The following is a 13154-nucleotide window of genomic DNA, read 5'->3' as shown; positions in this document are numbered from 1 at the left end:
CACATAATGAGGAGCTCTGGTGCTCGCTGCATCACTCACACTGTTTGATGTGTGTTTCAGGTCCAGCTGTACTCTGAACCAGACTTCCAGGGCCGGCTGGTGGCTCTGGAGGATAGCGCAGCAGCTCTGGATGAGGACTTCACACCCAGGTCCTGTAAGGTGCTGGCTGGAAGGTGAGGCACAACTCAACCACTACCAAACACATTCTGGGAGTAGACATTTGCTCAATGAAAACTTCCTTTTTTGTAGTCATTTTTACAAATGTTCATTTTTCACCTGACGACAAACAACCTCCTAGTGCAGGGATGTCAAACATAAGGCCCGCAGGCTAAAACCAGCCCACCACTGGGTCCAATCCGGCCCATGGGATGACTTTGCAATGTGTAAAAATGACATATATATTACTGTGAAAATATTGAAAGACGTTGAACGTTGTGCGATATAATGTCAGTCAGCAGAGACACAGTCTGCTTTGGTTGAATCCTGTTCTTGATGCACTGCCACAACTTTTATGTATTTTTTCTGTATAAATTTTCTACATTTACTTAAGTTAATTTCTACAATTAGCTTAACCTTCTTGCTCAATAGTTCCCGCTTTAGTTTGTGTGTTATGTCAGTTCAGGAGGTCAGGATTACAACACAGATGTGGAAATGAATGGGAATTTAAAACAATTTCTAGATCTTGACAAGTTGTAAAAATACTACATTGTTCAGTTCCAGATACCTGTGATACACAAATGATGAACTGAGGCATAATATTGTTGAAATTGCACTTATTTTTGTTAAGAAATTTCAGTGTGTTCATAATGTTTTGTAAAAAGATAATTGCTTAAATGTAAACATTATCAGAATGTACTTTTTTGCACTAAAACAAAGAGGAAAATTTGGAGTTGTGGTTATTTATCAGTTATTATGTTGTGATTTTACTGGTCTGACCCACTGGAGATCAAATTGGTTAGACACCCCTGGTCTAGTGGAATTCCATTTACTGTATTTAACTGTGTATTTAATGGCATCAGTAATATGTGTGTGTATATTTGTGTCTGTGTGTGTGTGTGTCAGCTGGGTGGCGTACGACAGAGTCCGGTTCACAGGAAACATGTATGTCCTGGAGGAGGGAGAATACCCCAACGCAGAGTCCATGGGCTTCCTGTCCTCAGACTCTCACATTCGATCTGTTCAGACTGCAGGGCATGTGAGTTTCCTCTGTATTTAATGTGTTCAGCCCTGTGTAATGCTTCCTCTGCCTTACTGGTGACAAGTGTGTCGTTGTTAGTGATTTTAATCATAAAAACTCTCTCTTCTTGTGCTCCAGGAGTTCTCTCTGCCGTCCATCATCCTGTTCACTAAAGTGGGCTGCAGAGGTCGCAGGATGGTGCTGACAGACGGAGCCGTAAACCTGCTGCAGGCCGGCGGCGACGCACAAACACGCTCCCTGGTGGTGGAAGGAGGAATGTAAGCCACCATCATGACACTGAATTATGTCTGGAGAGATAAAACCTGCTCGTGTTTATTACAGATGTCAACATTGTGTAGACATTTAGTGAAATTGTAATACAAAATATCTTTTTAGCCATGTTTAATTACAACTCTTAACCAGTCAAAGGTTTGGACACAGCTCCTCATTTAATGATTTTTCTTTATTTTCATGACTATTTTCATTGTAGATTCTCACTGAAGGCATCAAAACTGTGAATGAACACAAATGGAATTATGTAGTAAACAAAAAAGTGTAAATAACTGAAAACATGTTTTATATTTTAGATTCTTCAAATGATTCAATTTCAATGAAAAATTGCCAATAATGACTCAAAATATGTCCAAAATAATAAACTTCAAAATGAGTCGAAACCTGTTCAAAACTACTCAAAATTTCCCAAAATGTGTTAAAAATGGTACAAAATGACTCAAAATATGTCCAAAGTTTGTTAAATCTTGTCATAAATAACCCAAAAGAAGTCCCAAAAAGTCCTGAATCAGTCCCAAAAAGCTCAAAATTTGTTCAAAATGATTGGATTTGTCCAAACAAATTAAAAAGTGCCAATAATGACTCAGAATGTGACTAAAATAACTTGTAAAACAAGTTGAAATTTGTCCAAAACTACTTTAATTGTAGTGAATGACTTGAAATTTTTCAATAATGTTTTAAAAATTATGTTCAGTGACTGGAAATGTGTCCTAAATTACTCAGAAATCATCTAAACTGACTCAAACTTTATCCATTATGAGTAAATATTTGTCCACAATGACTTGAAACCTGTTCAAAACTACTCGAAACTTCTCAAAACATGTTAAAATGGTCCAAAATTAGTTCAATCTTGTCCCAAACGACTCAAAGGAAGTCCCAGATAACCCTGAACAAGTCCCAAAAAAGTCAAAGTTTGTTCAAAATGATTCAGCTTGAATTAAAAATCACCAATAATGACTCAAAATCTGTCAGTTCTGTTAGATTCTTCCAAACAGCCACCCTTTGCTCTGATTCCTGCTTTGAACACTCTTGTTATTCTCTGGATGAGCTTCATGAGGTAGAACCTGAAATGGTTCTCTAACAGTCCTGAAGGAGTTCCAGAGATGCTGAGCTCTTGTTGGTCCTTTTTCCTTCACTCTGCGTCCATCTCATCCCAAACCATCTGGATTGGGTTCAGGTCAGGTGACTGTGGAGGCCAGGTCATCTCCATCATCTAATTCTTGGTCAGATAGTCCTTCCACAGCCTGGAGGTGTGTTTGGGGTCATTGTCCTGTTGAAAATAAATAATGGTCCAACTAAACCAAACCAGATGGGATGTCATGTTGCTGCAGGATGCTGTGGTAGCCATGCTGGTTCAGAGTTCCTTCAGTTTGGAATAAATCCCCAACAGTGTCACCAGCAAAGCACCCCCACACCATCACACCTCCTCCTCCATGCTTCATGGTGGGAACCATGCATGTAGAGACCATCTCTTCACCTTCTCTGGTCCACAAAGACACGGCAGGTGGAACCAAAGATCTCACATTTGGACTCATCACACCAAAGCCCAGATCTCCACTGGTCTAATGTCCATTCCTGGTGTTTCTGGGTCCAAACTAATCTCTTCTGCTTGTTGCTTTTCCTTAGTAGTGGTTTCTTAGCAACTATTGGACCATAAAGGCCTGATTGGTTCAGTCTCCTCTGAACAGTTGATGTACAGATGTGTCTGCTACTAGAACTCTGTGTGGCATTTATCTGAACTCTAATCTGAGCTGTTGTTAATTTGCCATTTCTGAGGCTGGAGATGAACTTCTCCTCAGCAGCAGAGGAGACTCTTGGTCTTCCTTTCCTGGGGAGGTCCTCATGTGAACCAGTTTGGTCGTAGCGCTGGACGGTTTTTGTGACTGAACTTGGAGATACATTCAGAGTTTTTTCAATTTTCCAGACTGACTGACCTTCAGTTCTTAAAGTAATGATGGACTGTTGTTTCTCTTAGCTGATTGGTTCTTGCCATAATATGGATTCTAACATTTGTCAAATAGGACTGTCAACTGTGGACCAACCTGACTTCTGCACAACACAACTGATGGTCCAAACCCCATTAAGAAGGAAGAAATTCTACAAATGAACCTTGAAAAGGAACACCTGTGAAGTGAAGCCATTTCAGGTTCTACCTCATGAAGCTCATCCAGAGAATAACAAGAGTGTTCAAAGCTGGAATCAAAGCAAAGAATCTAAAATATAAAACATGTTTTGATTTATTTCACACTTTTTTGTTTCCTACATAATTCCATATGTGTTCATTCATAGTTTTGATGCCTTCAGTGAGAATCTACAATGAAAATAGTCATGAAAATAAAGAAAAACCATTAAATGTGAAGGTGTGTCCAAACTTCTGACTGGTGGTGTATATTAATGTCAGTTGTGTTATAGGTGGGCCCATTAATGACAGTTTAAACATATTTAAACTGAATTTTATTTTTAGCACAGAGTTTACCTAAACACTCAGCCACTGCTGTGTTGAGTACGGTTCATATTCCTGCAAAAAGTCTAACAGCGACTCAAGAAACTCCCTTAATTGGTGTTAGTTTTCAAACCTGAACACGTCCTCACTAACAGCATTAAACATGTTTAAAAAATGTCAGAAACAGCAACTATAATTCAAACTTGGAATGCAGATGTTGACTGTTTGTGAAGTGAAATATTATCCCACATATTTTTAAAGCAACCTTCTGAAGGTGATGTAACCCTCATGTCTGACTGTCCTCCTCCAGGTGGGTGTTGTATGAAGGCAGTAACTACAGAGGTCGGCAGCTGCTCCTCCAGCCTTGTCAAGTGGGTGATTTGTGTCAGTACAGTGGCTGGCAGCGAATAGGATCCCTCCGTCCATTACTCCAGGTATGGACCAATCAGAAATCAGAAGCCTAAAATAAAAATGAAAAAATACAGTAGCAACACAGGGGAATTTATTGTAAATTAGAAATGCACAATTCCCCTCAAAACTGTTTGCAGATTTCAGCCATGTTGTCTCTGGTAAATCTCCTTCATCTCCTTGTTGCTGTTTCACGTCTCTTCTCTTGATTTTACTCACCATTATGAGGTCTAGTCTGCTGCTGATCTTTTTGGTTCTGTCTGAACCTCTTCTGTTCTCAGTCACGAGGCCTGGAACTAGCTGATAAAACATCCAGCTGTGGAATATGGAGATTCAGTTTTCAGCTCATATAATGAATAGTTTTCTTTGTGCAAACACACGATGCCCTTTTTGTCTTTGAAATGTTTGCAGTTTCTGTGAACAAATCAGTTCCAAGGTTATGTGTAGTGAATGTAGAAAGTCAGTAACCCTGAAAGTCGTACATGTTTTCTAAAGCACAGTCGTGGTTTACTCCATTAGTGATAAACTGAACACATCCACTTATTTTATTGCTGCCATTCAGAGGGGTATGTTCATGCTTTCTCAAATGACAGCCTGATTTATTCATTTCATAATATCATTGTTTAGCCCTGGAAAAATACATCAGTTCAATTTTTTTCAATTTTATATATATATATATATGTGTGTGTGTGTGTGTGTGTGTGTGTGTGTGTGTGTGTGTGTGTGTGTGTATGTATATATATATATACAAATATATATACACACACACACACACATATATTCTCATTCAATGCTTTATATTATTTTTTACAAATCAAATCAAATCAAATCCAACTTTATTTATAGAGCACTTTTCATACAGTTAAAAATGCAACACAAAGTGCTTTACATTAAAAACAAGAAAACCCATCCCTCCCTCCCTCCATATATACATATATGCACACAACTGCAGAAGCACGCACACGTACACGTCTACACACACACACACACCCATACATACACAGACACATACACGCCCACAGACACACACTCCCACCACAGTACAGTAGGAGATTGTAGATTAATACTGAAGATTAACATTTTTTATTTACAACATAATTCCATATATTTTTTTATGGTTTTGATGTCTTTAGTATTAATCTACAATGTAGAAAATAATTTTAAAAACCATTGAATAAGAAGGTGTGTCCTAACTAAATTTTAACTTAAAGTTACTTTTAAATGTAAGTAAAAGCTGAGAAAAAATTTTTTCCACAATGATGCCTCTTATACATCATCTTCAATCTGGGAAACACCTGTGTCATTTCCAATCAAAAAAGAAAAACTTGCTGATTGAATAAAAGTAACTTTAAGTTAAAAATTGCTAGGGGTATATATATTATATATTAGGGCTGGAATTTTAACGCGTTAATTTCGATTAATTGCTTGATTGCCCGCCAAATAACGCGTTAACAGTAATAACGCAATTAATTGCACCCTCCTCGGTTCCCTCATTTCTGGCACACCAGTAACTCTGATGAACACTCCAGCCCAGTAGGTGGCGGTAATGAACCTGAAGTCTGTTTGTAGCCATGAAGAAGAAGCACAGGAAGCACTGAGTGAAGTCAGGCTCTGGTGAACAGTGAAGGAAGACCAGATTGAGCTTGTTGGGCAGAAAGTTTTCTTTTAAAAATCTTCCTGATGGCAGCTTGGATAAAAGCCTGGTTGTGTGCAAATTGTACAACAAAGAGTTTTCTGATCACTGCAGCACTTCAAGCCACCTCAATGTAAAACATGTTGCTGTTAGCACCAGAGCTAACGTTAGCTACGAGTCATGCTAACAGCTAACGGTGTAGCCATCCCATAATAGACCACTTTTCTAGACAGTGCTTGAGTTTACAAAAGTCTTAAAATGTTGAATAAAATCGCTATAATTGCACTTAGATTTGCAGTAATCTGTGAATGTAGCAGACAGATGAAAAATGCAGATAAATAGAAATGAAACATTTTTGTGGTTTAAGTTTTTACTCTGTCGAGGCTCTGCCTCCTTGGAGGAGGAATAACCTAAACAACAAAAATATCTCTTTTAATAACTTAATTACAAAATTTTTGTTTATAAAAAAATTACATAAATAAAAATTGATATTCCTATAAAAAGAACCATCAAAATTACACCATTTATCAGACCCAGAAAAGATGAAAACAGAATGAATCTCTGGATTTTCAACTTTCTGAAGCTCCTTGAACTACTTATGCTGATTTTATGTGCCATACAGTGGAAAAAACAACTAAATTAAGGCTTTAAGTCATCAAAATCACTTTTTTCTATATGTCCCATTTTCCTTTTTTAAAATAAATTTTAAATTATAAACACGTATATGTCTATTCATTGATTCAACTGTCAACCAGAATTTTATTTGAATTGAAAAACTTCACTTATTGTGTCAAATATTGCTATTTGACAAAACTGCAATTAATTGCGATGAATTAATTACAAAGCCTGTAATTAATTAGATTAAATTTTTTTAACGCGTCCCACCACTAATATATATATTATTTTCTTATTTTTTTGCTGTTTTTCCTATATTTGGGTTTTACAGGGTTACAGTTGCACTAAAAGTTTTTATGGATCAAAATGCATTTCTTAAATGTTTGCTGATATGTTTTGAGGCTGCTATATGTAATAAATAAACCACCAAATAAAACAGCATTGTATTAGTAAAAACTGTCAGTTCAGAATAATTCTAATTTTCTTGTGTATATATTTTTGATGTGGTCTAAGCACATTATTCTGCATGTTTCCCTCCAACAGAAACAAATGTACTTCCGCCTGCGGAACAGGGAGACAGGATGTGTGATGTCTCTGACCGGAACGCTGGAGGACATCAAGCTGATGAGGGTTCAGGCTGTGGAGGAGACGAGAGGTCTAGAGCAGGTCTGGCTCTATCGGGACGGACAACTCAGCTGCAAGGTACTCCATGTAAAACGACTGAATCACTGCTCAGCTTAAAGAAATCTGCTACCCATCATGTCTGTCAAAAGTTTCATGTAAACCCACTTTGAAGCCATGTGTTGTAGCGTGGCCTAATGTCGTCTGCAGAAAGCCCTGCAATATTGTAAGGAAACAAACGATCGAGTTCGAAGGATTACATGATCCAAGCAGGGTATACTGATATAAAACCTGCCTCTGTAGTCCTGCTGCACCACCCACCTGTGTTAAGTAATGAAGAAAAACGTGGGATCATTTCATTGTCTACCTAAAAACACAGCTGTGATAAAGTGAGATTCGTAAACAGGAAACAACACGTATTGTGGATATCTCTGGAGCTCATGCTGTCTGACCTGGTTGTTGTCTATCAGCAGGATGTCTCAGGACCATGTGATCAGATATCAGTGCAAGTTTATAGAAGGTTAGGCAGTGGGCAAGAAAAAGGAGCCTAGGATTCTTATATATATATGTAATTTTTCCAGTTTTGTTGCTGCACTTACTGGAAATATAAAATATGCACATGTATCACTGTCTATCTCCTTGTGTATTTTGTTGCATTGTATTGTGGCAGCTGAGGTGGAAGTACCGTAAAACACACAGCGACTCTTGAGAAGTCAGTTCTGAATGTTTCTTCATAGATGATGGTTAAAGTAGATTCGTCCATCCATCCATTACCTGTACACGGCTTAATCCTCATTAGGGTCAGGAGACACCTGGACAGGTAACAGTCTATCACAGGTTCACCTGGACAGGTAACAGTCTATCACAGGTTCACCTGGACAGGTAACAGTCTATCACAGGTTCACCTGGACAGGTAACAGTCTATCACAGGTTCACCTGGACAGGTAACAGTCTATCACAGGTTCACCTGGACAGGTAACAGTCTATCACAGGTTCACCTGGACAGGTAACAGTCTATCACAGGTTCACCTGGACAGGTAACAGTCTATCACAGGTTCACCTGGACAGGTAACAGTCTATCACAGGTTCACCTGGACAGGTAACAGTCTATCACAGGGCTACACATAGAGACAAACAGTCACACTCACATTCACACCTACAGACAATTTAGAATCACCAGTTATTAACCTCAGCATGTTTCTGGACTGTGGGAGGAAGCTGGAGAACCTGGAGAAAACCCACACATGTACAGGAGAACATGGAGACTCCATGCAGAAAGATCCCAGGAAGGCCAGGATGTGAACCGGGGATCTTCTAGCTGCAAGGCGACAGTGCTAACCACTAGGTCACTGTGCAGCCCGGTTAAAGCAGATGTTAGGCAGAAAAGAAAAGTTGTCAGTACTTATATTAATATATGTATGTATCTCCATCTCCATCCACCGTGTCCTCTCTGTCCCCAGCTGGTGGAGGACTGTTGCCTAGCGACAGGAGGCAGCATGGTGATGGCGGGCTGCCGGCTTTGTGTTTCCCCTGAGCGAGGCAAAGACGCACAGCTGTGGAACATCACCCCGGATGGCCTGGTTCGCTCCCACCTCAAACCTGAACTGGTCCTGGAGGTCAAAGGTCAGACTGCTCTGTCTTTAAGGACCAGTGTGTTGGATTTAGTGGCATCTAGCAGCGAGGCCGAAAACAACTCAATAGCCCTCCTTCATCATTTCTTTTTAAAACCTGTACAAGAACCTGTGGAACAAGAACACCACCTGTAGAGCTGCTGTAGCTGTTATGGCCTACTATAGAAAGGTGGCTAACAAAACATGATTCATAGTGTTAGGTAAAAACAAAAACTATGAATAGTTTTTTTCCCATTTCTGATAACAGATTCCAATAAATCCTTCACACTGGACCTGTAAGTTCTCATGAAATACGTGTAAATGAATGAACCATGTGCAGCAGAGCTCAACAGCTCCACCTCCTGATATGCTAAGGAGGTGCAGCAGTGAAAATGGCTGGTTGCATGAGTGCATTCACAAACGTCTGTTTTGCAAATTTTACTAACGGAGTCAATATATAACTGAGGGACTTTTGAAGTTCATGGGATATATCTGCATACATTTTTATTAAATGTAAAAAAAAAATATATTTTTTATGTTCATTATGATCATGTCTTTACAAATTTCATAATTATTTATTATGGAAACAATCACATTAATAAAAATGACTGGATATCACTAAAATGTCAACTAAATAACCGTCTGAATTTAATAACAACCACATTCTAATGAGCTAAACAATCATAAAATGAGCTGATTCAGAAATAGTTTGGATTGTGTTCTTTTTATTAAGTTGAGATAATCATGACAGATATTTCTTTTTTGGCAATATATCAAATTTTATATGGAAAATAACTAATTAAATCACTTTCAACTAAGTTCCCCATTACAAAAACACCTCTCCAGGAAGTGTGTTAATTCCAGATCACATGACCTGCTCCACATGATGTCATTTCCTCCTGAAGAAAAGACTGGCCAGACTCCAAGGCTTTCTGACTTATTTAATATAAAGTAGTCAACAGGTTTACGACAATATCTTTAGAAATAACTTTACATTTCAATTTCACTCAATTGTAAATATAATATTTAGAAGAATCTTTGTGTAAAAATGCCATGTGGTGTTTGGTTATAGGTGGACATGTTGATTTTAGGCCTGAAAACAGCAAATATGTCAACTATGATACAAAAAGTCCTACAATTATATATTGACCCACCTACAGACAATTTAGAATCTGCAGTTAACCTCAGCATGTTTCTGGACTGTGGGAGGAAACTGGAGAACCTGGAGAAAACCTACACATGTACAGGAGAACATGGAGACTCCATGCAGATCCAGGGATCTTCTAGCTGTAAGGCCACAGTACTAACCACCAAGCCACTGGGTTTGCCCTTAAATTGTCATATTTAATAAATAAAGTTGAATAAGAAGGAAGAGTTGTATCGCCCCTTATTGGAAGATATTTTCTTGCTTGCGTTAAGTTTTTACCGCCCGGCCTCAGCTCTGATCGATACTTCTTGCAGTGGGCAGTAATTCCCATTCTACTGAGCTAAATTTGGCTCCAGCAACTTTTCAGGTTCTGTTTTACATCCAGACGTCAACACGTCAAAATATTTCTTTCGGAAACAGAAAACGGCTGCCTCCTCACAACTTGGCTGTCTAAATATCAGAAATGAACGTGGGCAGTCATGATTGATGAAGATTTTCACTGAGTCCCTCACATTGTTCATGAAAGAAATCAGCATTTTTCATGAGCAGCTGGTTATAGGTGGCCATGTAGATTTTAGGCCTGAAAACAGCAAAAATGTCAACTATGATACCTGTCAGCTATGTTAGAAAACGCCCTGCCATTATATATTGACTCAACTAGTGTTCATTATTTAGTTGTGTGTTTTTTTTTTTAGAATGAGCAACTGCCACAGATTCCCTCTTGCTTTTTTATGTTACAATATTCACCACCAGTCCAAAGTTTGGAAATAGCTTCTCTTTCAATGCTTTTTATTTATTTGTATTATTTTCTACATTGTAGATTGATACTGAAGATTAACACTGTTTGTTTAAAACATAATTCCATAAGTGTTCTTTTATAATTTTGCTGTCTTCAGTATTAATCTACAATGTATAAAATAACTAAATAAAAACCTCTGAATAAGAAGGTGTGTCCAGACTGTTGACTTGTAGTGTATGTCTGATCTGGAACAAAATCACTTTGGTGTAAACATGTTAAACCACCTTTTAACAGAATGTGTGTTTTTTATTTCCTAGGTGGTCATCAGTATGACAAAAACCAGGTGATCCTCAACACTTTTGATGATAGAAAAGTGACCCAGAGGTGGACCTTAGAGATCCTGTGATGAGCTTCAGCCCATCAGAAGCTCCGTTGAGGCCCTCACAGCTCCCTGCTGCAGCTCTGTCAGGAGACCAGGCCCTGTGGTGCAGCTCCACCGTGGAACCCACAGCACAGAGAGGTCCCCTGTAGTGGCCTTTGCACTTGTTTCTAGTATTTTTACTCTTGTTCAGGACGGTTGCCACTGACCCAATTACATCATCGCCAATAAAATAACTTTGAACATGCACTTAGACAGCATTCGATGAAATAATGTATTCAGAGCAAATGAATAATGTAAAATGTTTAGCTTTTTTAGCCGTTTAGATTGCAAACTCTGCATACCAAAGACTCCAAGCCCTTCATGTTTTCACTGCATGTAGTGAGAACTCGGCCCTGTCTCAATGCTGCAAATCTTTCTTCAACCTTATGGTACTTTCATGGTTTCCCAGTCAGTTTTCTGCTCATCATGTTAGCAAATATGAATGTAAACTGTACACTGACAGCTGCAATATGAAGTCTGATGTGCCTTCACTCCAAAGATTTATGTAGATGCTTTCTTTTTTTGCAATTACTGTAGATCCCAATGATCTATTGTAAAGTTTTGATATCTTTTTAGGACTCAGTAGGTATTTACACGTTTACACAAACTGTACTTTACTGCATTAGCGTGTACATAAGCATCAAGTGTATAGATGGAGTTTAAATTTTAAAACTGCCCACTGTTGATTGTAAATTTGTGAGAAAACTGTTACACATTAAAATAAAAAAGACTTTCTGCCGTGTCTTTTTTTTTTAGAAAATACACAAAAAACAACAGGCTACTTGTCATGTAAACCTTCTAATATGATCTGATGCAAAAAAATAAACAGATTTATGTTTTGATTAAAAAATTTACTTTTTGCTCACAATATAGCAAAAACCAAAATACTAAAACAACAAACATTACAACCAACAGCATAATAAAAACAGAAGTTTATCATTTTAGCAGGCGATTATGTTATTTTGTCCAACCGCTAAATATGGAACTTTATTCTCTTTTAGATAAGTGACATATTGTTGTGAAGCCATTTAAACCTTTAAGGACAAAGTGGAACCAGTGGAGCTTGTTCTACAGTGTCAGAAATTTGACACCAGCAGAGGCAGCGGATGTCTTCACTGGAGGTTATCGTCTCCATTATGAGCTGAATGGAACGGAATGGAACTTTAAAGGTCTCCACTGACTCCATTTCCTATCAGGTGCTACTTCTACAGGGTCCTCCAGTCTGAAATCATCACATTTTACAACAGTTTCAGCTCCACCATCTCTGATATGTATATAAAACATATAAAATGGATATTTAAAAAGATCTTTGTGATGAGATGCTAGCTTGATACATCAAATACTTTTCTTTATCATAAACTATGGATACTTCACAGTATCTGTGAAATTTTAGATAAACATGACAACATCTCTGCTGCAGAGTGGATCAGTGGTTAAACTGTTGCCTTGCAGCTGGAAGATCCCCTGTTCATGTCCCAGCCTTCCTGGGTTCTCTGACTTCCTCCCACAGTCCAGAAACATGCTGAGGTTAACTGGTGATTCTAAATTATCCGTAGGTGTGAATGTGAGTGTGATTGTTTGTCTCTGTGTAGACCTGTGATAGACTGTTACCTGTCCAGGTGAACCTGTGATAGACTGTTACCTGTCCAGGTGAACCTGTGATAGACTGTTACCTGTCCAGGTGAACCTGTGATAGACTGTTACCTGTCCAGGTGAACCTGTGATAGACTGTTACCTGTCCAGGTGAACCTGTGATAGACTGTTACCTGTCCAGGTGAACCTGTGATAGACTGTTACCTGTCCAGGTGAACCTGTGATAGACTGTTACCTGTCCAGGTGAACCTGTGATAGACTGTTACCTGTCCAGGTGAACCTGTGATAGACTGTTACCTGTCCAGGTGAACCTGTGATAGACTGTTACCTGTCCAGGTGAACCTGTGATAGACTGTTACCTGTCCAGGTGAACCTGTGATAGACTGTTACCTGTCCATGTGAACCTGTGATAGACTGTTACCTGTCCAGGTGAACCTGTGATAGACTGTTACCTGT

The 13154-nt window shown here is 38.6% G+C and overlaps 1 protein-coding gene across 4 annotated transcripts in view; it reads left to right on the top strand.

The window, feature by feature from the left end:
• The window catches only part of crybg1a (crystallin beta-gamma domain containing 1a), a 69882-nt gene extending 58042 nt beyond the window's left edge, over positions 1-11840 (top strand). For all 4 annotated transcript variants that reach the window (XM_035954093.2, XM_023282904.3, XM_035954095.2 and 1 more), the window contains 7 exons: positions 61-173; positions 1063-1195; positions 1316-1455; positions 4222-4345; positions 7111-7269; positions 8649-8811; positions 11002-11840. In XM_035954093.2, coding sequence (XP_035809986.2) covers positions 61-173; positions 1063-1195; positions 1316-1455; positions 4222-4345; positions 7111-7269; positions 8649-8811; positions 11002-11090 — 921 coding nt within the window. In that variant the 3' untranslated portion in view covers positions 11091-11840. The remainder of the gene's footprint in view (positions 1-60; positions 174-1062; positions 1196-1315; positions 1456-4221; positions 4346-7110; positions 7270-8648; positions 8812-11001) is intronic.
• The last annotated feature ends 1314 nt before the right edge of the window (positions 11841-13154 follow it).

This window comes from Amphiprion ocellaris, chromosome 20 (assembly GCF_022539595.1).
Source record: "Amphiprion ocellaris isolate individual 3 ecotype Okinawa chromosome 20, ASM2253959v1, whole genome shotgun sequence".
Taxonomy (NCBI): domain Eukaryota; kingdom Metazoa; phylum Chordata; class Actinopteri; family Pomacentridae; genus Amphiprion; species Amphiprion ocellaris.
Note: the sequence above shows the minus strand (reverse complement) of the source record. Positions and strands in the feature narration are given on the sequence as shown.